The sequence below is a fragment of the Arvicanthis niloticus genome, chromosome 5 (assembly GCF_011762505.2).
Source record: "Arvicanthis niloticus isolate mArvNil1 chromosome 5, mArvNil1.pat.X, whole genome shotgun sequence".
Classification (NCBI taxonomy): domain Eukaryota; kingdom Metazoa; phylum Chordata; class Mammalia; order Rodentia; family Muridae; genus Arvicanthis; species Arvicanthis niloticus.
Genome location: NC_047662.1, coordinates 76,217,254 through 76,244,610, shown reverse-complemented (window position 1 = coordinate 76,244,610; position 27,357 = coordinate 76,217,254). Strand labels below are relative to the sequence as shown.

Here is a 27,357-nt window from a genome sequence, read left to right as displayed (position 1 = left end):
CTATAATAACCCTCATTCTATGGGTCATAGAACTATTGTGAGAATTTTCCCAATGTCTGACTATATCTACCCCAATTTTATATTTTGGGACTGGGAAAATAACTACTGGACAAGTTAAGGGACTAAGAGGACCTTGTTTGAGTTGGACTTTGGACAAAACTCCATGAAATCACCTACCTTTCATAAGCCCCTACTTTAGCTGGAGGGCCACAATGCTTCTTGGAGTCTCATGGAATCAGCACAATTCAGAACCAGTATCCAATAGATTCTGGAAAGTTTGTTTTCTTTCTCCCAGTGTAGTTACCTTTGTAAAAGGCCATAGGTACCTCTGGGTGAAGGACTGAAAAAAGGCTACATCCTCTGGACAGGAACTCAGAAAACGGCAGGAATATGGAAACAGGAGCTGACACAGGCCATAAATGAGTGCTGCTCCCATATCAATCTGTAATTAAGAAAAAGCTCTGCATGTTTGCCCACAGCCCAATCTTAGAGAGGCATTTTCTCAACTGGAGTTCCCTCCTTTCAGATGACTCTATCTTTAGTCATTTTGACATAAAATTAGACAGCACAAGGTATATCTACCCACTTCAAAAATCCAGATTAGAAGTGGGTCTTCCCAGCCTGGTGTGGTAGTGCAAATCTTTAATCTTGGCACTCAGGAGCCAAAGGCAGGTGACTAAGCCAGAAGCCAGCATATAGAGTGAGTTCCAGAGTCATCCAGGATTACAGAGAAACCATATCTTGAAAAGCAAAAAATAACCACCACTATCCCCCTCATAATCAAACAAAAGAAGTAAGCCTTCCCACTTTAAATGATTTAATTAAGGGGAAAAAAAAGTCCCTCACATGTGCATCCAGCTGCTTGGCCTTTAGTTAATTCCAGATGTAGTTGACACTAAAGAATAGGCATCTCAGAAAGTTTTCAAAAAAAAACAACAAAGTTTCTTTATTCAAGTTAAAACACCTAACTAGATAGTAATGCTTGATCTAGACACACCTTAAAAACTGTGACCTGGTGACAACTATCTCATCTCTCATGCTCAGGCCACCATGGTTCTGACCAACCTGCTCACAAACTGTTTCTTTTTAGATTCTTCATGTCTACTTTTCTTATATGAGAAAAAGAGGGAGACTGCAAACAAGTCTCACTAGGTCACATTCTCCCATGAGTCAGTGTGTCTTCTCACTGACAGACTTGTTTTCGAAAAAACTGCAGTTGTTTTTTTTTTTTTTTTTTTTTTTTTTTTTTTTTTTTTTTTTTTTTTTTTTTAAAGGTTTTCATTTCACATTACATTAAATAGAGAATACAGTGGCATAAAAATGGCTGACTGATATATATGGGGAGAGGGAACTGAGAGAGCTCCCCTGAGCTAAACTATTAAGAATGGCCTCACTTCACACTCCAGAAGTGGGGTTATGTATGAGGCTATCACTACTGCAGAACACTGCACTTGGAACCAGTAGAACAGTATTAAGTTGAAGAGCAAGCTCTGAAAACCACAAAGGAATCTGCTCCCATGTGGGAAAACTCTAGGCAGTTAGCCACTTACCCACTCACCCAAAGAATACGAGCTTTGTCTTTTTCATTAATGGTTTTTTACACAGAGTGGCACATGGATCATTTCACATACTTCCAAAAAAAAAAAAAAAGAAAGAAAGAAAGAAAGAAAGAAAGAAAAACAAACAAACAAACAAACAAACCCTCAGAGTATACAGGCTCCAGCACTGCCCTGCTTGAGTAATTTACAGTTCATATTATAGAAAAAGATGATTTGTTCTTTCCTTCAATTCTTTCATATAAAACATTCTTTGTGAAAGGAGTTACTCTTAAAGTGCTTGGTAAAAGTAAACCCTAATTGAGATACTTGTTTTGGTCAGACGCAGCAGATTTTACCTATATGTTTCACTGAAAGAGAACCAACCATCAAAACCAAATGTGGCTGCACAAAGACATGGTGATTTGCTATTGTAATTCTAGCAATCAGAAAGCTGGTGCAGGAGGATTGTTGAGTCAAAGTCAGTCTGACTCAAAAGGAAAGGGAAACAGTATGGTGCTAAAACAAGGGGAGGGGAGAGAGGGGTAAAAACACACTTAGAATATATTTATTTATGCTCTATGATTGAATATTCCAAATCGTGAGATCACTCCAAGGTAACAGCTTAGAGGATGAGGAGGAAGAAGAAAGAAGAAATATGAAGAAGGAGGAGAAGAAAGAAAGAAAGAAAGGAAGGAAGGAAGAAAGGGAGGAAGAAAGGAAGAAAGAAAGAAAGAAAGAAAGAAAGAAAGAAAGAAAGAAAGGGAGGAAGAAAGAAAGAAAGAGAGAGAGAGAGAGAGAGAGAGAGAGAGAGAGAGAGAGAGAGAAAGAGAGAAAGAAAGAAAGAAAGAAAGAAAGAAAGAAAGAAAGAAAGAAAGAAAGAAAGAGCTCCTTCATGAAGATGTTTGGTACAGCATTATTACTAACTATAAAAACTGTATCACTTTAGTAGCTTAACAATGGTCTTTCATCTGCTTGAGTTAGGAATCAATGTGTCAACTATGAAGACACAGAAAGTATAAGAACTTGCAATCACCAATGAGCAGAATATAGAATGCTTATGTATATATGTAAATAAAGATAAACTTAAGGGAAACACAACAAATAAAAATCCAATTATTAAGATGGCGAAGTTTGGCTGCTGCTTAATGCTGGTAGTCAGCCTCTTCTTTTAGTGACATTTCAGGAACATTTTGCAAATGGTTTTGGATGTTGTATGCACCTAATCACATTAGTTTCACAGCATACAGTAAAGCCTCACAGCAAGAGATAGTCATTTACAGCAAAAGTGACTGTACTTCAAGTAATAAATCTTTATTATTCAGGGTTCTCTAGAGGAACAGAACTTACCAAATAAATATCTATTTACACACACATGCACACACACAGGCACATGTATGTGACTTATTAGAATTACTTATACTTCTGTGGTCCAGGTAATTCCACAATAGCCACCTGTGAATGGAAGGTCGAAGAATCTAATAGTTGATCAGTCTACCAGGCTGGATGTCTCAGCTGGTCTTCAGTATGTGCTGGAATCCTGAGGAAGTAGGTTCTAAAGCCAGTGAAGGAATGGACTTGCTAGCAAGAGTGAGAGCAAGCAGACAAAAAGAGAGTGAGCTTCTGTCTTCCAAGTAGAAGCTGTGGCCCAGACTAAAGGTGGGTCTTCCCACATTAAAGATCTGGAATAAAGGTATATTTTCTCCTCAGAGATGCAGTAGGAATGTTGGCTTTCCCAACTCGAATGATTCAATTAAGAAAAAAGTAATCCCTCATAGGTGTGTACAGCCATTTGAATCTTAGTTCATATCAGAAGTTCTCAAGTTGACAACCAGAATAGCCATCATATCATTTAAGAGAAATGGAGTCACAAATGTTCTGGTTACATGGCATGAAAGCTTCTGCTACTCTACCCTGACTGCCAAAGTCAACTGTAGATAACTACCATTTGGTTGGGTTCCATAGTCAAACTGGGCCCAATTAGAAATGTCTTGAGAAATACACATTTACTTTTTAAAAATTCTAACTTCTTTACTCCTGTAAGGGTCTTAGCTTTTCAGTTGAATAAAGACCTGAGAAGAGCTTTGAGATTTCCCAGGCAGTGGTTAATATGATAAATGTGTATTCTACCACGGTGTATACTTAGGTAGGACTTCATTCATTGCAAAGCATTTTTCCAAACACACAGTGCCCACTGGGCTGTTCCTTGGTAACATTCTCATTACAACTGCAGTGTTGCCTATACCACTATAGAGCTGATAAAACAGTAGTTTCAGGGCAGGCTACAGATCTCTGCTCTTAAGATAGTTTACTATTTAAAGTTTCTGTAGATAATTTGGATCCATAACAGTCAAAAAAATTCAACAAAGAAAGCTTAGAGTTAAATTATACCATAGGTCAACTAAACTTGCCTGGTAGAGCTACAAAATATTGTACCCAACAGGTAAGTAATAGTCTTATCAGTGGCACATGACACTTTTTTTTTGTAAAATCGAGCACATTGTAGAGTACAAAGCAAGCCAAACACAAGGAAGGATGCAAGGGAGAAGAAATAGAAAAGCAAATGATTCCTGTATCTGTCAGACTATAGTACAATCAAACTAGAAACCAACAAAAATAACCTCAGAAAACATACATGGAGACTGAGTAACACACTTTTAAACTAAAGAAACCTGGGAGATTTTAACAAACAGAAACAAATGAAAATGAAAAAAACTTTCCAGAATCTCTGGGGCATAGACATGCAATCCGTAGAGGAAAGGTTATGTCTGAAATTGTGCACATTAATAAATAACCTAATAATGTATCTCAAAGCTCTACAAATGTAAAAGGCCAAAATAAAACTGAACACATGGCAAAAAATAGCATAGATCAGGGCTGAAACCGATGAAACACAGACCAAAGAACACAGAGAGTTAACCAAAACTATCAGAGGACCAACATTCCAAAGACTAGGGATGAAAAAAAGGAAACAAACGAACAAAAAAGCCAAATCTCAACATCCTGAATTAAAGGTGTGAAAAGAAATACAGAATGCTACAGAAAATATATAGAATATCTTCAGTAAATCCATACAAGACCGTTTCACAAACCTAAAGTTATGCAAACCTAGGTACAAAAATGGCCTACCAAATACACAAGTCCAGAGAAGAAAATAATTCATGTTTTATGGTTAAAATATTAAGAACATAGACAAAAGAACATTGAAAGCTATCATTAAGAGAGATAAAAGCACTTACATTAGAATAGAAACTATTAATGCCAGAAGAACCTGAAAAGATGTATCCCAAGTCCTGAATGATCCTATCTGTCAAACAAGCTTATTAGACCTAACAAAACTATCTGCTAAGTACCGGGGAACTGAGGCCTTTGTGCTTACAGATATGCACTAGGAGAACCTGGAGTACTAAGCACACAAGGTTGCTCCTTCAGAGAAGGAATGCAAAGCCTGTTTTCTACTGAGAAGGCTGGACTGAAGGTGCTCTCTAGCCTGGTGACCTTTGTGCAGTATGTGTAGCTCACAGACATTTCCATAAGCTTGTTTTCCCCCAGTCAATCTACAAAACCTATCTTGATGGAAAGTGTCACATGTACTTTATAAAGTGTTCTGATGTAGTTACCCATAATCTGAATCAAAGAGATTCAGGTAGGCTTTGTTGTACATGTGATTTTAAGTTAATTATCACAAGCATAATTTCTCAGTTGCCTATGAAACTACATATTATGACACAAAAAAGGCCTACAATATATAGCAAACTTACAAAATCACACCCTATTTCCTATCTTGCGACAATGGAATAATGCTAGGTATCAATGACAGAAACCACAGACAGTTCACAAGCTTGTGGACAATAAATAAAATCCCACTGTGTGTTAATTGGATGAAGAAAGAAATCAAGAATTTTAACAATTCCTAAAACTACTGAATCAATATACAACATCCCCAAATCTATGGGAAACAATGAAGACAGTCCTAAGAAAAAAAAATCCATAACACTAACTGCTGAAAGAAAGAAAGAAAGAAAGACAGAAAGAAAGAAAGAGAGAGAGAGAGAGAGAGAGAGAGAGAGAGAGAGAGAGAGAGAGAGAAAAAGAAAGAAAGAGAGAGAAAGAAAAGAAGAAAGAAAGAGACAGAAAGAAAGACATCTCAAACTAACAAGCTCTGATACACACAATGTCCTTAAAAAAGCAATAAACAGCACCCAAAAAAGTAGATGAGAAGAGACCATCAAAGTCAGGGATATAGAGATCTTTCAATATACATACATAAATAAATGTAATCTACTACCTATGTAGAAATAAATGTGATCTACTACATATTTAGACTGAATAGATTATTTCTTTAGGCGGAGAGAAAGCCTTTGACAAAATACACCATACTTCCATGAGAAAAGCCCTAAAGAATCTAGGAATACAGGGGACATAGCTCAACCTAAGAAAGGCAATATATAGTAAGCCCATGGCCAACATCATCCCAAATGGAGAAAAAAGAAAAAGTATTTCCATGCCCACTCTCCTCCATCCTATTCAGGGTAATAAAGCAAGTGAAGGAGATAAAGGGGCTGTAACTATGAAAAGAATAGACCAAGTATCCTTATTTGTAGATGATACAATTCTATACAGAAAAGACCCTAAAGAGTCCACCAGAAATTTTCTACAACTGATAAACATACTTGACAAAGAGGATACAAAATTAACACACAGAACCTAGTAGCCTTCCTAAGTACAAATGACCAACACACTGGGAAAGAAATCAAACAAACAATTCCATTCCCAACAGCCTCTGAAACAAATAAGCCTCAGAATAAATCTAAGTGAAAGACTTACACAATAAAAACTTTAAGACACTAAAAAAAAAAAAATTAAAGAAAATACCAAAAGACTTGAAAGACAGAAAGCCACTCCCCAGATGTTTATTACTAAAATATTGTGAAAATGGCCATCCTACCAAAAGTAGTCTACCAATCCAATGCAGTTTCCATCAAAACTCCAATACAATTCTTCACAGAAATTAAAAATAAAATCTTAAATTCTATATGGAAATTTCAAAATATCCAGGAAAACTAAAGCAGTTTTAAACAACAAAAAGCTAGTAGAAGCATCAACACCTCAGATTTTAAGGTGTAACAAAGCTATCACAACAAAATCACTAGCATAAAAGCAGACATATTGATCAATGTAATAGAACTAAGGTCCAGATACAAGATCACAATCCTTATAGCTACCCAACTTTTGACAAAGAGGACAACAGCATACTGGAGAAATGATATCCTCAACAAATGCTGCTGGTCAAACTGGGTAGTGACATGTAAAGAAAAGTAGATCCTTACATCTTCCCCTGTATAAAGGTCAATGCCAATGGATCAAGGACCTCAACATAAGACCTGATAGATACCCTAAATCTGAGAAAGGAGAAAGTAGGGAAGGTGCTTGTGCTTATAAGCACAGGGAAGGTCTTTCTGAACAGGATTCTAGTAGTACATTAACAATGACAAATAAGTGGGACCTCATGAATCTAAAAGGGGTGCACAACAAAGCACACTATCAATTGAGAAAAGACATAGCCTAGAGAATAAGGGGGAAAAGCTTTACCAACTATACATCTGACAAGGGTCTGTATCTAGAATACACCGAGAACTCAAAACAGTAAACATCAAGAAAACCAACAACATATATGGCACGGGTATCAACAGAATCTTCTGAAAAGATGAACTACAAATGGCTGAAAAAACATTTTGGTTTCTTAACGTTCAACATTCTTAGCCATTAGAGAAATGGAAATTAACATTACTTTGAAATTTCGCCTTACAGTGGAGACAGAATGGCTAAAATGTGAAAAGAAAGCAACAACAAATGTTGATTTAGATATGGAGAAATAAGAATTCGAACTACTGCTGGTGAGAGTACAAACTGGTATAACCACTAGAAAAATCAGTGTGGGCAATTCTTGAAATACTAGAAATAGATCTCCACAGGATACAGATATTCCACTGTTGGACACAGATCCAAAGGACTCTATATCCTACTGTAGAGATACCTGCTCATCAATGTTCGTTCATAGCTGCTCTTCTCGACCCAGCTGATGAATGGACACTGAGTAGGAAGTATATTCACACACTGGAATTTCATTCAGTTGTTACAAAAAAAGAGACAAAATTTTGCAATGTGTAGGTAAATTTAAAAAAAAACTAGAAATAATCATTTTCAATAAGGTAACTCCAGACTAAGAAAGAAAAATGTTTACCTTTATTTAGATGTTAACTTTGAATCTTCAGATGTGTATAATTGGGATATCCATACATGTTAGAAAACTAGTGTGTTCGGGGAGAGAAACAACATAGAACATGGTTGTATAAAGGGTTGAACTGGAATAATGAAACATGAAGGATTAAGATTGGGTTGGGAATGGGAGGACAGGGCAGAGGAAGGAAAACAGAGAAAGGTTGAAAATACTACTAAAGATCTTTGACTCAGTCATATAGAAACCTACAAATTTAAAAAGCTTTCACCTGTATGTAGACACACACACACACAGAGTTAATGTGAAGTTATACTATAATGGGAAAGACAATGGTCCTATCCGTGCTCCATTTATGAGATAGGTGTCACTATGTCCTTCTGAGTATCAAATTATGGTTTACAAGACACAACAATTTTTATCATTGTATTATACAAGTGAGAAATGATAACCCAAACACTTTCCCAAACTCCCACTTCCCATTCTCATCTCCTAGAGCCACATCACTTTAGGCTGGACAAAGCTTGCTAGATTAAGTAAATCAGTATAATAGATCAAGTAAGAATAATGAGACATGTTTGTTCCAACTAATGGGCTGGCAAATGGAAGGGATGTAACAGATCCTATTCACTGGCTTATTTCCCTGGACTTCCATCTTTCCCTACGTGTAGTTGACATCGAATCTGCAAACCTATAGCAATACTGCTAGCCTGTACCTTAGTCTAAGCTGGGAGAGAAAGAAAGCTCTGCATTCTTTCATCACTATATAGCTGATTGTTTCGGTGGAAGTAGAGGAGAGACCTACTTCTCAATACAGGGAAGGGAAACAGAAATCAGCTTTGGCCATTAGGATTTGCTATTTGCTTAATGAAAAATATTTAATAAACTTTGAAAACACTTTTTTTTGGTGAACTAATGTTTTGAAAGATATGAAAAGGTCTTGATGACAAATGAAAAGCATAAAGAACAACTACCAGTTCACTGAATCGTAAGAAATCAAGAGCATAAGAAATTCCTTAGCTACTGCTGCTTACTAACCATTTTTTTTCTAATACATAGTAGTAAACAACAAATATAAAAAGCATAAGTTGTATATCCTCTTCAAAAGAAAACATGCTTGGTAACTTATTAAGAGCCCAGGGTTACAGATATCACCTAATCAAATTAGTAAAAATGTGTCTATAAAAATAAGGATGAAAGATTAATGCCAGACTGTAATGCCCAGAGCTGCAGGACAATCTTAATGAGATGAATGGGGCAAAGCTTGCTGGATTAAGTAAATCAGCATAATAGATCAAGTAAAAACTAATGAGACATAACAGGCTGACTTTCCACTTAAGTTTTCCAGGGACATGAATTCCAGGCTTTCCAAAGAGCCCACATCATAAAACAAAATATAAATCATCAATATATTTCTTGATATACAAGAGAAAGAATGTATGTAGACAAGACTGGGCTTTTATATAATACAGAATCATTTTGTCAGTAGGATACCAGGTAAAGGCAGAAAAAGACCTTAAAGGAAAAGACTTGCGTATTTTCTCTCATACACACAATCTTAGATGTAAACACACACACACACACACACACACACACACACAAGCTCACACTTATGAGCTATGAGATGGGGTTTCTTTGGGGTAAGAGTGAAGGGGAAGAAGACAGGAGGGATAATCATGTGTGAAAACAGGATCATTGTTTGATATATTATCTAACTTAAAAAAAAAAGTCCGTAAAGGTGGCACACACTTGTAGTCCTACCTGAGATAAGAGGGTTGCTACCAGCTCAAGGTGAGCCTAAAATATAATGTAAGAGCCTGTACTAAAAACAAAATAAAAATCATAATAATAGTTTTAAGTTTCAATTACAAGAATCTCAAAGAATGAGTATTAAAGTAATTCCAACTTCTTCTATTAAATTTGTCATTAACTGATAGTTCCAGTTCTGATCCTGAGTCTCTGTTGATCCCCAAGGACTTGATGGGATCAGTCCCAATAGAGCAGATGTCCACAGTCAAACATACTTCTGCAAAAACAAGTGTACTAAGAACCTACCTATGTGTGTACGGACTTTACTTAACAACACCCACATCTATGAATCGAACATACTGAATAAAGAGTCAAGGAGGAAGACCACTTACTGGTACTAAAGGTTTTACTGTAATAAAACAAATATATTTACAATTTATACAAATGTTGAAACAACAAAAATACAAAAAGGAAAAAGAATCACAAGATGCAAAACCAAGAAACAAGTTCATTGGAGACACCACTGCTCTACAAAGGACTCAATGTGAATTGAATTGCAAGGAACAGAAAGGTAAGCTCACAGATGGCCAAGGCAGGACTGATGGGCAGCAGCTTCCTTCTCTATCCCACACCTGTGGCCTCTGAGTGACTGAGGTACCCAAAGTTAGACAGGTGATTGTCTATTGATAGACTTGTTGCCTTCTCTTTGTAGACTCAAAGCAGTTCTGTGTCAAGATTTGGAAACAAGTTTCTTCAGTTTTTTGATGTTGTTTTCATTTTTTTTAAATTATAACTTCTATTTCTACAAATTCCAAACATTTGGCCCAATTCAACTGAAAATATGAAGCCATGGTATTCTCAGTAGATGACCTCATAAACGGTAGCCTTTTTGTCCCCTGAGCCAGTGACTATGTATTTATCATCCACAGAGATGTCACAGCTAAGCACTGATGAAGATTCTTTGGACTGTAAGAAAAAACAGCAGGCAGAGAATATTTAACGTGTTCCGTTTTGGAGGCATCCTCACTAGTTATTTCAAAGGCCACAAAGTAGGCATTTCCGTACCTGGAAGATGCTGGCTCCATATGGTGTCCGCCAGGCATTTAGGAGGTTGTCTTTTCCAGTACTCACGAACCACTTGCCTAGAATTAGCAAAGGCACACATGATTTCAGCAGTAGTAAGTTTTCCTCTGTTGGAATTAATTAAATAGCACTGATTTTAGTGTACAGTGTGTGCGCATGTGTGTTTGTGAGAGAACAGTGTTGTGAAGTTGTTTCTCTCCTTTAGACCTGTTGAGACAGGATCTCTAGTACTATTTATATTGCTGCCCTATAAGCTTCTAGGGCCTGTCTGCCTCTCATCACAATGTAGGAATGCTGGGTTTCCAGATGTGAGCTACCTCATCTAGCTTTTAACATGGGTTTCAAAGATTGAACTCAGGTCACCACCATGCTTGAGTAATAATAACTGCTTTTACACATGAAATGATCTAGCTATCCCCAATAGAGAACATTTTTAACATACTAAGTTCCATGACCAAAGGGTTGTTGGTCTATGATCCAATCAAGTGTTAAATCTAGGCTCCCTAGTATGATCCTGTTCATAATCAAAGAAGCTGTCAGAAGGCTGGAGATTACCGAGTGGATAAACATGTGCAAGCATGTCCACACATTCAGATTTCTAGCTTGTGGCCTTGTGTACTTAGAATCTGAGCCTCAGGAACAAGTGTGGGAAGGTCAAAGAACAGGTAGGTCTTGGGCATTTGCTGGCCATCTAGTATAGCCAAAGTAAATCCAAATTTACTGAAAAATCTTGTCTCAAAAACAGGAAGCTGAGTAGCAGGAGGATAAAGGACAAAGATAGCTGGTTTTGATAACCACCTGAGCTTGTTTGTAAGTGTGTGTGTGTGTGTGGTGTGTGTGTGCCTGCACAGGCACGCACGCGCGCGCGCACACACACACACACACACACACACACACACACACACACCCCAGTATCATGAGTCATTCAGTACATGACTCAGCTTCACAGCCATTTTCATTCTTATGGATAAATGAGAGCAAAAGAATTCAATATTGAACTAATCAGAAATGCTTATCTTGTCAGATGCATATAGAATGTCCACCTAGTGTGTCAGTCACCCATCTATCCTCACAGCCGATGAATAAACATGTGACCATTAAAATCTCACAACAGCCTCCACATGGACTTTTCCTTCTCTGTTCTTATTCAGAGAGAAACAATCTGAGTGCAGCTAACATCCTTCGGACCCTGGTTCTTTGTTATACTGCCAGCACATACTGATTTCACTGTGGTCCTATTCTAAACACCATTACCCTCCACACTGCAGAGCACCAGCAATTATGCCCCACCCCTACCATATTTCAGTGCCTGCTGACTTTTCTTAAATTAACAAAGCAGGCTGAGACACACATTACTCTGCTCTGAGGGGGAATGGAGTTATTGCATCCAGCTGCATGGAGCAACACATTTTCCCCAGATACCATCTAAGCATATTTAAAAAGGTATTTCCCCTTTAGGCCACTGACACTCTTGTAGCTGAACTCACCACAATAAGCAAATTTTAGGGACAGCACGCAGCTCTCGTGGAGGTGCAGCTGGTACTTGTCAGGTTTGTTCACATGCAGGACTTCCACGTTGCTGCTTTCCATGCCCACGGCAAGCCACTCCCCGGTTGGACAGTATCCCAAGGAGAAGATCTGTTATAGGTAAGACAGATCACTGATGACTTTACTCAATAAATTAAGGAAGTAAGAAGGCAGCAAGTGGACAAGTACAGGGTTGAAAAACAGGTTTAATTTACCAAATCCAGACTGGGAAGGGGCATGGGATACAGCCCAGCTCAGAGTCGTCTACTGAACAAATGAGAGACTAAAAGTTCCATCCATGCTGTGAATTAAGAAATTATCTTTAAGAATAGCAGTGGAAGTCATCATTAAGAGACACTAACTGAAAGACTTATTCGAGAAATACAATGAGTAGGATCTGTAATCCAGTGCTTGGAGTGAGAATGGTATAACAGAACTGGCCAGGCACTGATAACTGCTTAGGCTATGTAATGTAATTGTCTGTGTTTGATATAGGCTTGCATGATTGACATTTATAGACATTTGAAATTTTCTTAACTTTAAAACTGGTGACCAAAAATAACATCCTGCATATTCTACAGAAGGGTAGACCAGGAAAGATTCTAAAACTAAAATCAACAGTCACCTAAAATTAGTATATGTGACAGTTGACACACCCTAGAGTTGTCTGGGAATGATTTCAATGAAGAATTACTTGGATTTGGTCAGCCTGTAGGCAAGCCTATGAAAGATTTTCTTAGTTGGCTTATTTGAAGTGGGCAGACCTACCATGTACGTGTCATCCCTTCACAGGCTAAGCCTTGGACTGAGTGAAAAGAACAGTTATTGTACCAGCATGTGTGTGGTCTTCCCTCTCTGCCCTATGGATGCAGTGTGACTTTCTGACAACAATGGACTGTGATCTGGAATAGTTAACTAAATAAACTGTTTTCCTTCTAAGCTACTTTCTGTCATGATATTTTTATCAGAGGAGCAGAATGAAATTGAAACAATAAATATATAGTTGTTTTCCATTTTTACCCTTTTTTTATTTTTATTACCTGTAATAAAAAATAAACAGTGAGCAAGCAAGCAAGAGAGGGGGGATCGGGGAGGGCACTGAGTAATACAGAAAAGAACAGCTTTACCATGAGGAAGACACCAGTAAAGGGCAAGCACTCCTTTCGCCAAGTAAGTCTACGTTCAGACATAGGACATCTGACTATTTCTCCAAAAGTTGCTGCTTTTAGATTATTTTAAAACTCTACTCAGTCATAGTAGCGTACACCTTTAATCCTAGTAATCTGGAGGCTGAAGTAGTTGCATTGAGTCAACTTGCATTAGAGTCAAGCCTAACCTATAAGTCAAAATCTTCTATAGATCTAGTTGGTCATGATATTTTTTTCTATTTTCATACAAAATATTTTAATCATGTTTCCCTCCTCCCTCATTCTCAGGGATTCCCCCCCACCTTCTTACCCAGCCACCTTTATATTCTCTCTTTAACCCCCCTAAACACACAAACAAGCAAAATAACAGTAAGTCAAAAGTTCCCCACCCCCCCCCCCCCAAAAAAAAACCCACCATAAAAAAGCCCCCTACTCAAAATGCCCCATGGAGTTTGTACTGGTTAATTACTCTGAGGTATGGGGTCTGCCCAGAGTATAGGAGATATACCTAATGATGCTCCATTGGGGAAAACAGATTTTCCATTGTCAGTTGGGTATCAATTGCAAATAGCCTCTTGGTTAGGAGTGGATCCTAGTGTCCACTTGCCCCCTCAGTGTTGGGACTTCACAGTGGTTGTTTTTTAAGAAATGAGATGGGTATTCACATGTTCTTAAACTCCTTGAAACAAATTAACATTCATTTACTCTCATTCTAAAATTTGATGGTGATCACACACAACAGACGGTATCCTGCTGAAGAAAACTTGTATAAACTCCTTTCACCAAAACCAGGTGGACATAAAGCAACTTAACATGGTTTGACACACAGGATTTTTATAACCATCACCCCTTTTCAGTGGGGGCAGGGTGAGTGTTAGTGTGTGTCTGTGTGTGTTGTATGTCTGTGGTTTTTAACATAGCTGCTTATCATGCTACCCTGATGCTGTGGTGGGAGAATGATCCATAGAACTCTTCTGACTCCATAGCAGGCCAGAGCCAGCACTCACCTGCGAAGTGAAGTCATGCTGCTGCAGCTGCCTCCCTTCTCTCAGGTCCCAGGACCTCACAGTGTTGTCTAAACCGCCTGTCCAGAGCTTGGTGCCATCATTAGAAATGTCAATACAGCTGGCTCCATCTGTGTGGCCCTGGAATTGCCTGATAAAACAAACCAGACTGAATAATGATTTCCTGCCAGAGCTCAAGGTAAACACTGTTGTGTTGTTAGTTTTGGACTCACTGTGTGTCATCTCAGTGTCTGTTGGTGTGCAGTATCAAAGTAACCTTCCCCTGAGAAGCCCAGGAAACAGCCCCTGAAGGTTCTGTCTTTTTTCAAGATGCAAGGCCTAAAGAAATGGACTGGCCTGCAGGATGCTGCCAGAAGCTAGGTAGCCTATGGCCTCTGATAAACAGACCCAGTGAAATTCTTCCCTGGTCTGGAAAAGAGTTTAAGTACTAAGAGACAATAAAGATAAACACACAAAAACCAATTTCCTTAAGGAAAGATAAAGACCAGTCCTTCAGCGGCCAAGGTTTGAACCCACAGAAAGGAAAGGGCTTATTCCAAGAACACATTTATTTAGAAGATAATCTAGCAGAAGGCCCTTCCTGCTAGCACAGTATGAACTCTGTGGACTCAGCCCTTCCGAATCATAAAGGGCCTTGCATGAAAAAAATGTGGACTCCTAGAGACCAAGGGTCAAGCAGGCCTCTGGACCTCAGAGGCGTTTGGTAGAGACAAAGCAAAGTACCGAAGGAAGACAGACACTTGCCAGACACCACCCCCACCCACAAGGCTTTCTTTACAGGGGACCTTCATGAAACATTCAAAGGACATCCAAGATCAACCAGGTGGCAGGGATTTCTGACCCCTGGAAGGGCATGAGGGAGGCAACAAGTCAGAGTAGCAGTGGAGAGAACAATATGCGCCCAGAGGGGTTTGGGGTTGAAAGATGGGGAGGGGGCACACGCAGTGACTCTCACAAACTTGACTCTACATGCTAAGCATGCTTTGGCCAATGCAGATCAGAGAGGTCAGGACCCACCTTCAGAATTCGGAAAGACCCAGAATAGAACTGCTTAGGAATTTCAATGCCAATAAGGTCCTGTCTTACCCTAGGACCGCCCCCCCCCCCCCAATATCTTATTACTACAGAGTGCTAAGCTTAGAATTTAAAAGTGCAAGGGAAAGAAAAATCACCATGCTGCCCTGAATTCTTAGCTAAGATATGAGCCAGAAATCTTTGTCTCACAAACACAATCCCTACTGCAGTTCCTGTCCCTACCTGTCCTCTTCTCCCATGCCCAGTATTCCCTGCTGTTGCCCAGCAAGAGGACCTCAGCAGTGCTAATTGGCCTCTCCATGATCAACCTGGAATGGAGGAGTCTTTTGGTACCTTTCTTCCTTTTGTCTCTTCAAACAATTGTCACAACCTTTTTCTTTCATTCTGACTTCTTATCACCTCTTCAACTCAAAGAATTATTAGGTCTTCATTCCAAACATCTTTCTGTGTGAACTATCAGCACTGGGGGAGGGGCTCTTCCAGCCTCCCCCTCCATGTACTTCCTAGTAAGAGTGTCAAGTTGTTGACTGCTGAGAACATGCTGTGTCATAGGAGACACAGGACTGTTACACAGAGCACCCACTGGCCACACATAGCCAGTCCAAACTAAAACACATATGAAGCACCTCCCTCCCCCCCCACACACACACATACACACACATGACTAGTGCTTACTCCAGGGAGCCAGCATGCCGGCAAATGCCACGTCTGACTACAGGACCAGAGTCAAGTAACTTCTGTGCCCGGGTTCCTCATCTCTAAAGTAGAGAATAGAGGTACAGACAGCCTTGACTTAAAATCTCCTTTTCTTCTTCCCAAAAGCTGGGTTACAGGTTTTCACCACTACATTTGACTTAAGTGCTTACTCTTAAAAATAGTTTCTGGAATGACTCTGGTATGTGTATTAAATAGAACCAGACTAGCTGCTGAGGGAGAAGAGAGGATCTAGAAGCCAATCAGAGGTCTGTGTGTTCCCAAGCAGAATGACCCTCTTAGTTAGCTTTCAAATACAGACATTTGAAAGCTATTTTGTGGTTTCAATGCAATGGAAGCTTATTTTTAATGTTCTTTTGTTATCTTGTGTCAGTAGATTTCCATTTGCACAAACAAGATTTTGGTCAGGCTTAAATCATTTAGACTGAAGGCCCTTGTATTGTTATTTACTCCACATTATGTTGTCCCTCGACAAAGCTACATCTGCCATCTCAATGTGGACAAAAGAATGAGAACATGAACAATATAAGGTCTTGGTGACACTCTGGCATATGCCAAGTGCACTTGTCACCCATATCTGGCCAGTTAGCCTCTGTATCAACACTCAATAAACAGCAGCCTCTTGATTGAGGCTTCCCCGAGGAGAGTCCATGTACTCACCTCACCAGGGTCTGGTTGTGCAGGTCCCACACTGCGATGTTGCCATCACTGCAGCATGAGAAGCAGACCTTGGAGTCAGGGCTGATGGCCAGGGCATAGCAGGCAGGGGCTGAGGATGTCAGCTCTGCCTTGATTCGGGGAGTTGGAGCTGCCAGGTCCCAGATGGAGAGAGTACTGGCTTCCCCTCCCACTATGAGAGTACAGCCATCAGGTAGCAATTTACAGGAACGGATGTAGTTATCTCTATTCTGTGAAATAGCAGAATGTAATCACTGTGGTGCATTGCCAACTGATAATACTGTGTATTCCTAAATGCTGTTCTGTTTTTTAACTTCAAGAGAGAGATTTCATGAACACTCTGTTCTACAGGAAAGACCAGGGTCCAACTGCCATTGTCTTCTTCCAAAGAATAAATAAACTCACAGGGCGGCTCAGCTATATTCCAGATTTGCAAATGCACAGACAGACTTGAAAGCATCTGGGTGGAAGGCAGGTGTGAGTGCACTTTCCTGTGGAGAACATGGTCCCACAACACTATTTACTGTTGGACAATGCAGACCCACCAAATCTACTTTTGTTTTCATTTTTCCTGACACTGCCCAATGAACATTGAGTACTTACTTAAGAATTTAATGGATTGGCATTCTCAATATTACCATAGCTACTGTCTATGGAACCTTATTAATCAAAAAGCCAAAAGGTGACTCTCCATCAAAGCTAATGAACCCAGATAGAGGGACAAAGGATATTTTCAGTATAAGTACACACTACTACAACAAAACCACAACACACACACACACACACACACACACACACACACACACACGCGCACACGCACGCACGCACGCACGCACGCACGCACGCGCGCGCAATAGGTCTTTGTTTCTAAAAGATCTGCCCTTCTCGTTTGAGAACATTATCATCTAGATGTATAGGCAGAGCAGCCCAGTTCAGAGTCTGCTCAAGACCACCATCACAGGTCTAGCAATCATAAGGCAAGTCAGTGCTTTTAGGCTCTTGATGGAGTAGCTTAGTGTTTTGGGAGATGATTCTTTCTGTTCCAGTCTTACTGAACCTATGGCAGAAAGGCTGCCACCTCCCCACCTCTTTTGATAAAACCAAACCAATGTGGAAGAGTTTTCATGCCACATTAGCTAACGCTGACAATTTGATATTTAGCTGAAGTTTACAGGGAAATTTAATGATGAGTAGATAGCTGGGCTCAGAGTTCACATTAACTACCTTTTCTCTACTGCACAGGACACCATCTTAGAAATCAATTCTGCAAAGTGAGCTCCAAACCACTGCAAAACATCTCCAAAAAAATAGGTCTACCAACACTGGGATTTAACCAATGTAGTAGTAGTAACTGAATCCTGCTCAATTAGCAAAAGGAGCGGAAGCTTGACCAGCTAACATAGAAAACAGAGGGGCTTCTATACCCTCCTCATGAAAGTGTAGCTCAGGTGAACCTCATGCTTGCTCACCAGACAATCCAGCTGAGAGACGGGGCTCTTGTTGCCAGGGTGGCTGATGTCCCAGACCTTAACGCAGCCCTTGCCACCTGTGTACACGTGCCTTGTGGGGTTGCTGATGGTCACTGCACACACCACTTCCCCGTGGTTGAGGGTGTTGATTTGCCGAGCATGTCGGGGGATCCCAGGTCCGATGAGGGCATCAGGGGGAAAAGGGACAGGCTGCATTTGGCCATCAGCAGTAACGTGGAAAGAGTATGCTCTAAATGAAAGAAAACCACACTTATCACAACGGGAGCTATAGCCTGGAGATGCAGAAAGGGGGCTTCCTTGCCGTGATTTCTCCTGAAATCAAAACAAGTCAAAGTCTTTACATTTAAAGTCTATATTCAAGCTACTACTTTACAATGCTCTAAAATGCACAAAACTCTATGTTAAATGTTTTAGAATTGTTTCTTACAAATTCTGAAAAGTTTCTTTCAAATCTCACTATACAAAAAAATGTGCTTCCAAACTAACATAGCCTTTTACCTACCTCACACATGATACTTATAATTTAAAACACTTAAGATAATGTCTTTAAGAACTCTAATCATGGGGCTGGAGAGATGATTCAGACGTTAAGAGCACTGTCTGCTCGTCCTGAGTTCAATTCCTAGGTAACCACATGGTACCTCACAACCATCTGTAATGTTGCCTGATGCCTTCTTCTGTCACACAGGTGTACATGCAGATAGAGTACTCATATTCAAAAACTAAACAAATCTTAAAAACTAATGTATTTTAAATTAAAATACAAAAAAAAAAAAACCAAAAAAAAAAAAAAAAAAAAAAAAAAAAAAAAAAAAAAAAAAAAAAACCAAACAACCAAATAAGCACAGCTTCTGGAAAAGACAATCAGTGGTTCATGGCACTGGCTGTTCTTGCAGAGGACATGGCTTTTATTCCCAGCACACACATGGTGACTCACAAACATTGATAACTCTACTTCTAGGGCATCTGACATTTTATTTCCTCCATGAACAGACACACATGGTATATGAACATATATGTATAAAAATACACATAAACATAAAATAATTTAAAATTTTTTAAACTGCTTTTAAAACATATTATTTTACACTTTTGTCTCAAATTGCTCTTACATAACCAAGAAAAAAATAAAAGAGATTCTGGTATCAGATGACAGATTTCCTACCCAACAATTTCTCATATTTACCCCAGGATGACAATCTTTTCTGTTGGAGGCAACACAACCAGCTAAGAGAGCATCTTCCCAGTTCCACATTAGCCAGGCACCATACGCTGTACACAGGGAAGCAGGTGGAACTTGTAGAGAGCACTTTCACTTTAGTTCTTTACTTGCAATGGGGTTAGGAAAGGGAAAAGTACTTGAGTACTTTCTGCACACTTTTCTCTGAACTTGAAACTTACCTAAAAATTAAAGTTTCTTACATTTTCAAAAGGAAAGGAAAGGAACTGGGGGCAGCTCCGGGTGGAGGCCTCCCTAGGGTGTGCAGGATCAAGGCTCAATGAAAACAATAAAGAAAAAAGGAGTGATGCCTTTCCTTCCCAATGCCTAAGTAAGCAAGCTGACTGGACTCAGGAAGTCCTTCAGACTTCGAGCTGACTTTGAAGATGGGAAGTAAGTTCAGAGGGTGGTAGCAGATGCTGCTGGGCTGACACCTGCCCTGGGTTGCTGACATTCATGAAGAGCAAGTGAAACTTTCATGTTGTCTGTCTGCTCTTCTCTTCCCAGTTCAGGACAAATGAGCCTAATCCTGTCCATGTACTTTTATCTCTGGTAACAAAATTCAAGATTTTTTTTTCAATGTATTCAATTATTACTTGACTCCCAAGAGCTAGCACACAATGGGCATCAGAAAACACAGAGCAAAGCCACTTAGATGTGCAGTGTTTCGGCTCCCATCCTAGACTGCAGAGCCCTGTTATTCTCCTCTAGGAGTTTTAGTCACCACGCATAAACAAAGCCTCAAGGATTTTTCTGTTCCTGCTACCACCATGGATAGAATGAGTCCTTTCTGGAACGTGTCCTTGACATTTTGACATATATAAACACCAAGTATACTAACAGAGCTCTTGAATTTTTATTCTGCTAATAACTCAAACTGTACAAAATAACTTGGCACAAAACTGAAAACTGATACTCAATATCAACTCTCTATGAGGCTGTACTTAAAATGCACATTCATCAGCCTGGAAATAAAGATAGGCTCCTATTTCCCTCCATAGAAGCAACTTATCAAATAAATGAAGTCTTTGAATGTTCCTTCATTCATCCAAAGGAAAGATCTTACATGCCCATTATCTCTTAAAAAACTGACTTCAGCGGCCATTGGAAAGGCTATTTGTAACCAGCTGTTAACAATGCTGTTTTATCATGACTCCCACAGTGATGAAGACAGAATAATGAAGGTTACTCTGGAATTTTGGTTTTGCTTCTTTTCCCTTGCATTGTAGAGGATTGAATTCCAGGCCTTATGCATGCTAAGCAAGGTTTCTACTACAGAGTTCTATCCCTAGCCCCCCTTTCTGTAGACAGAGTCCCAATAAGTCTTATAGGATGACACTGAAGTTTTCATCTTCTTGCCGAACCTCTCCAATTAGCTAGGGTAACAGGCATGTGTCATCAGGTCTAGCAATCAGATTGAAAACTGAGCTACAGAACAGGAGTCACAAAGAATTTTCTGGGAGATTATATATATCTCACTGCCTCAGCTCTTAATTCTTCAATCCTCTAAATTATGCACTGACTTTTTTTTTCAATTCAGAAAGACTCTCTGTATTCTTAGCAATACAGAAATATATATATGTATAATATGCAAATTTGAATAGAGACCGACACTACTTATTATGGGATATCAGTAGTTTCAATCAAATAGTACTTTGTTGCCCTTGGAGACAAAACTACCAAAGCTTAGAGATTTGAGTCTATTGTTCCTGTCCATCAAGAATTCTGAACTTCAAAAAGCTGGTAGGACAAAATCCACTAACAAAGTTATATTATAGCTCGGTTCCATTTCTCTTGCTGTCATTTAAAAACAAAAAAAAAAACATAAAACAAACATAAGAAAAACCAAAACAAAGCAACAACAAAAAACCCTCTGACAACAAGCAACTCGGAGAAAGAAGGGTTTACCTGGCTTGCAATCCCATGTTACAGCCCACCATTTACGGTGAAGTCAAGTGAGGAACCTAAAGTATCAAATCCAATAAGAGCAAAGAGAATAAACAAATGGATCCAACCTCACTTGCTCACTCTCACCTAGCTTTCTCCTCTTAACACCGTTGAGGGTCTTCTGCCTAGGGAATGGTGCTCCTCATAATGGACTTACTCTTCTACATCAAGACGGGGCCCCAACAAGGAAACACATTTGTATCAGGTACCCTTCCAGCAATCCCAGGTTTTCAGTGAGAGGCTATTTTATCTTCAATTAGAATCCTACTGGTTACAGTTAAATGTTTCAGATTAACAAAATATCTGTACCAGTACAAATGGGAGAGCTGTCTATTAGTCTTTGGGAAACCTATCTCCACGGTGTGTTCTTCCTCCAACAACACAGGAGATTGTAAGCATCACATTGAAGCAATTTAAAATGGATTCACAGTGCAATGAGAGCTTTGAACACCCATCTGTCCCGTGGGATGTCCATATGGATGCTAATAAATCAGTTCTGGGGGCCTGAGAGGAAGCTATAGAGCCTCAACAAATGAATAAACCAGAACAACACTCAGGCTGTGAGCGTTCCTCCAGGGATCCATAAAGAGAAAAACAAGAGGGGAACAGAGATGGCTGGAATTAGTTATTCACCCACAAAAATAACAGAAACTTTCAAAACCCCGTATCATGTCAATAATAAAGACCCCCAGAGGAGACTATCTTCTCTACTGGCTAAGAAATTAAGAATAATACCACCAGTCAGGATGGAGAATTTGCAAACAGACAGTCAGCACAACCATCTTTCCTTATCCTCCTGGGATACATTACTGGACCCCAGGTGGGTCCCTAAAACAAAAAATCCACATTATAGCTAGCTTTCTACTGAACAATTGATGGTGAAGTTTAATTTACAAATCATGAAGATAAGATAGTAATAATGAAACAGAACGAGTATCACACATTTTAATCAAATCAATACCCTTTTACTTTGAGGTCATTATTACTAAAGACACAAGCACCACAATGCAGAAACTGCAGTACATGAGCATGACTGGGGTGGCACTGCACAGGGGTAGAGGCAGGGGAACCTGAATCTGTGTATAGGCTGAGACTGTGCCCCCATGTGTATATACAAGACAGAGCAAGACCAATAGACAAGAGAGCAATTGACTTCCTATATGACATGAAGCAAATGCTATCAGAATGCCATCTAATTCTCTCTCTCTCTCTCTCTCTCTCTCTCTCTCTCTCTCTCTCACACACACACACACACACACACACACACACACACACATCCTCCCTCTCTTCCCTTCTCTAAACACATAAATAAAATCGGTTTATTTATGGTGTTAATACTTCAGATTGCACTTGACCTGAAACTGTTGATAATTGAGGACTATTCTTTTAGACCTGAATTACAGATAAGGTCAGGCAAAAGAATAGCCTGATTATGTTTGTAAATGCTCAGAAAGGGGCAAAAACCAGAGTATCAGTTTTCCACATGGTTGAAGTGATGAGCAGACCTTCTAAGAGAAGGATTTCTATTGTTCCTCAATGTAAGAGCTGTTGGAAGAGGTGGGTACTGCCAGTAAAGAGCAACTGAGCAGTATACATATCATACACGCACTGCTCTCTGCCTATATTACATCTTTAAAATGACCCATTATTTATTCAAGAAAAACCAGAGGGAAGGTCTCCTAACCAATTCACCCACTACATTAAGTCCAAGACCAGGATGAAGAACCTAGACTTTTATGTTAAATGGACTTGACAAGAGGCATAGCTTGCTAGCTATACCAAACATGTATGCTCTTACTGACTAGCTACTCTCCAGCCTATGATGCATCTGTTTCCTGATCCACTGGGCACAAACAAACAAACAAAATAACAACAACAACAAAACAAAAAAAACCAAAAATACAATAGAAGCACATTGGTTGTTAGGATTAAGAAAGTACTAGGAACTACAGTGGGTCTCCAAGAAACAGCAGGGCTGTTAATCCACCACAGATACAATGGCCAATGAGGTTCTGCTGAATATTCTTCCAGTGGGGAAATGCAAGTACCCTTGGATCCAGGAAAAGAGAAAACCACAGGTAGGAACAATCAGGCAAGCAAGAAAGGTCTAATAAGCTAAGTAGGTCACAAGAACAAGCACAGTGAAAAGTCCATAGGCAAAGATGTGACTAAATGTCCACAGGGAAGAGGACACTAGTAGCAAACTGTGAGTCAGAATCTGGGACCACTCTATTTACACTAAGCCAATCCCATCAAGGGTCGCTGGCCTCCAGAGCCTTCTGGCTAACCTACTGATTCATTCACTTCAGATTCTGAAATCAGGAGGTGGAACTGGAGAAGTGAAAGGAAAGCCCACTGGACTTACCACTTTACAAGGAAATGAAATCAGCACCTATTGAGAGCAAAGGGCTTTTCATTTATTGGGTACACAGTAGCAATGAAGTGCTAAAAGGAAAGGGTCCTCTCCTGAGGTTCTTCCCAGAACAGTTAGCTGAATAGCAAGAATGCTTTCTGAGCAGGCTGACTGTCTTCTGTTAACAAATGTATGCTGTGCTCTGCAACCAAAGGTAAATGGGTGTTTAAAGACTTGCCAGTGACCTGAAAATAGATTAAACCGCAATAGCAGAACCCAGTAAACAGTAATGAGGCAGACTCTGGAGATGCTCAAGGATAAGTGCCATGTTGTTTCACATGGCACTGCTGATGTGAAAGTCCTTACTATATTGATAGGTAGAAAAAGCCTGAGCAGTTCAAAAGCCTTGACTAGCTCTCTAGCCTCTTTATAGCTTTGGAGGTCCTTTAAGATTTTAAAGTCAACTAGTCTTGTTTCATAAGACACTAAGCTCCTTGCCACTTAAGAGCACAATTCAGTCCCCAGAACATTACCTGCTGCCACATCTTCAATGTGTCCCACATTACTTGGAATTTTGCCTTCAGCCTAGAAAACCATGCCCTCTCTCCAAGTACATATCACCTGTCCCCCTGCCCCCGCCACCATCACTCCTTGCAGGTAGCTTTTCCTCTGAATCCTTGCTTCGGCATTTATCACATAGGACATTTCTGCCTTTACTGTTCAACAGTTCTCTAAAGACGGATGAATGAAATGTCTTCATCTGCCCATAGAAGAACTGGTATTCAACAACTGAGTCTGAAAGCTAGCAGAAAAAATAAATATATAAAATGTTAATAAACAGGGATATGACTGAGGCAGAGTCAACATGAGATGTCCAAGTACTAACACGCTAAACACTTCCAGACTTTTTAAGTATGCTGGGGCAGGACAACAGAGCAAGGCTGTCAAACAATACAAAACATGCCCTAAGATTTCTGGAGAAAACACGGTATGCTAGATAATTTTAAAATCCTAGCAAGAGGAACTGCCTGCTATAGACAAACCTGAAGAAGAAATACACAGGCTCTGTTTTTATCTCATAAACTCAAAGTCATTTCTGAATAGGTAAAGAGGAAAGAGGGAGTTCAAAGAGGGACAACTTGTAACCACACATCAAAGACAAGCCCTGCCTTAAAGTAACTGAAGAAACCAGACAACCCAGCAGTTGAAAGCAAGTTAAACTAATACCCACATAGAAAAAGCAAAACAGAGAAAAGACACTATTTTTAGTAGGCAACAGTCTTCAGAAGTCAAATATCACTGTGCTGGTTAATTTTATGTGTCAATCTGCCCAGGCTAGGGAATGCCCAGATGGCTAAAAACATTCTAGCTGTGTCTGGGAGGTGTTTCTAAAGAAATTAGCATCTCATTGGTAGACAGAATAAAATGACCCACCCTCACTAATGTAGGTGAGCTACACTGGACATTGTCCAAACAATGGAAAAAACAGCCCAATCTAAACAAAACAAACAAGCAAACAACAAAACAAAACAAAACAACCCAGCCAAAACAGCAAAAAGGTTGGGAAAGGTTTTTTTTCACTTTCTGCTTAGCCTGACTCGTCACTGTAACACCAGTACCCTTGGCTCTCAGGCCATCAGACTTGAACTGAAACTCCAACTGAAACTGCTGAGCCTTTCCAAGCCATCCCATTCCCCCACCTTGAGACTCAGAATTGCACAGTCAGATTTCCCAGGATTCCAGCTTACTGATGGTACACCATGGGATTTTTCAGTTTCCATAATCATGTGGGTGAATTCTTTGTCCCTTCCTCTCTATTATATACTAGTTCTGTTTCTCAGAAAAACCCTAACACATCATGTAAGTTTGAAGACCTCTAAAGTTTCGAATCCACTAAACGAGCCACAATAATCATCAGAGGAAGATGGCATGGAAGACGTGGGCACTGAACCCCTCTTGGCTAGAAGTTACTATAAAAACAGTTTTTTCCTAAGAGGTAATTTCTCTCTAATGGCATGCTTTTCTTTTCCCTTTAGACTATATACCCCAAGAACTTTAAAAGCCTAATTTAAGTTCTATACAAGTAGGTGAAGACTTCTGAATTACGTGTCTGAGGTTCACGCACAGGGTGAAAGAACTTGAACTACTCTACAGTCTGAAGCCAACTATAAATAGTCTGACTTATGACTACTACCCCAAAGGGGTATCTGTTCACGGGACAAGAAAATTTGGAGAACTTTAGTTCTAATAGGAGGAAGAAGGCAGAAACAGGACTTGCTCACATGACTATAATGCAAGGTCAATGTGTGTGTGTAACAGCCCTAACAGAGGGCTACCAGAATGCAAATGTCTGTGAACATGTATCTGCAGAGGCTCCACGAGCAAGGCATCCAAGGGAGCATGTGACACACGTGAAAACTCTTTAACAGAGCTATGGTTTAGGCAAGCATCCCACCACTGCCTCATCCCAAGCATTTCCGAATTCACATCCCCCTTGGGAGGTGGTCCTGGGAGGGGTAGGAAAGCAAGCTGAACATACGCCCGAGGAGCAGGCAAGTAAACAGCATCCCTCCATGATTTCTCCTTTGCTCTTTCCTCCCCAAGCTATTTTTGGTTAAGATGTTTACCACAGCAATGGAAAGCAAACTAAGACACCACCTAAATTATGTTTCATTGGCATATTAGTTGGAGAGACTTTCTGTCCCACCTCCCATAAAACTAAGTCCTAAAACTTATCACCCTGCAGCTTATCACCAAAGTCTAAGAACCAATGGTGAAAGAAATCAAAGTAACCCTTTTCTTCCATTCACTTCCCAACACATCACAGCTACTACCACTCCCTGCCTTGAATCTATACTTTCTCTTGCCATCATTCCATTCTGTACAAGTGTTCTTGTAGGAGTTCTCTGCTTTGATTCATCTTTGCAAACTTATTATCTTGTAAAGAATCTCAATAACACATAAAAATTAATATGGTTTATGTGTATTCTGTCAACCTGTCTTGTCAGTTTAGTCCCTACAACAGTGGTTCTCAACATATGGCTTGCGACCCCTTTGGGTATTCAATGACCCTTTCATAGTGGTCATCTAAGATCATCAGAAAACACAGATATTTACATTATAATTCATCACAGTAGCAAAATTAGTTATGAAGTAGCAACAAAAATAATTTTATGGTTGGGAGTCACCACTGCATGAGGATCTGTATTAAGGAGTCATGGCATTAGGAAAATGCAGAACCACTGCCCCAAGACCATGGGGAGACTCTGAAAGAGTAGGTAAAGGACAAATGCCTCTTCCCCACCACTTTTTTCCTGGGCTGTGAGCTCCCATTCAGGTCCCTTCTAGCCAGGCAGTAAGTCCTAATGCAAGAGGCACAGGGAGGAAGTGACAATGCCTGGAAACTTGATGAGCAGATGTAGTGACCTCAAACTGTATCTTATAAGGAAAGAAAAAAGCAATTGGTAAAATACATTGTTTTACAACTAAGCCTACAAATATCAAGATGCTCATTTTAGCAGCATACTGTGGCCTCTGGGGGTAGGAATGAAGAGTTAAATTACTGCTCAAGGGCCTGAAGAATTTCATATTTGCAAGTTTCCTGTCCTCTGACATA

The 27,357-nt window shown here is 39.8% G+C and overlaps 1 protein-coding gene across 17 annotated transcripts in view; it reads right to left on the bottom strand.

The window, feature by feature from the left end:
- Positions 1–9,910: 9,910 nt before the first annotated feature.
- The window catches only part of LOC117708611 (transducin-like enhancer protein 1), an 89,408-nt gene continuing 71,961 nt past the window's right edge, over positions 9,911–27,357 (bottom strand). For all 17 annotated transcript variants that reach the window (XM_076934769.1, XM_076934770.1, XM_076934772.1 and 14 more), the window contains 6 exons: positions 18,202–18,451; positions 16,715–16,962; positions 14,288–14,435; positions 12,093–12,243; positions 10,588–10,664; positions 9,911–10,488 (listed from right to left, as the gene is read on the bottom strand). In XM_076934769.1, coding sequence (XP_076790884.1) covers positions 10,381–10,488; positions 10,588–10,664; positions 12,093–12,243; positions 14,288–14,435; positions 16,715–16,962; positions 18,202–18,451 — 982 coding nt within the window. In that variant the 3' untranslated portion in view covers positions 9,911–10,380. The remainder of the gene's footprint in view (positions 10,489–10,587; positions 10,665–12,092; positions 12,244–14,287; positions 14,436–16,714; positions 16,963–18,201; positions 18,452–27,357) is intronic.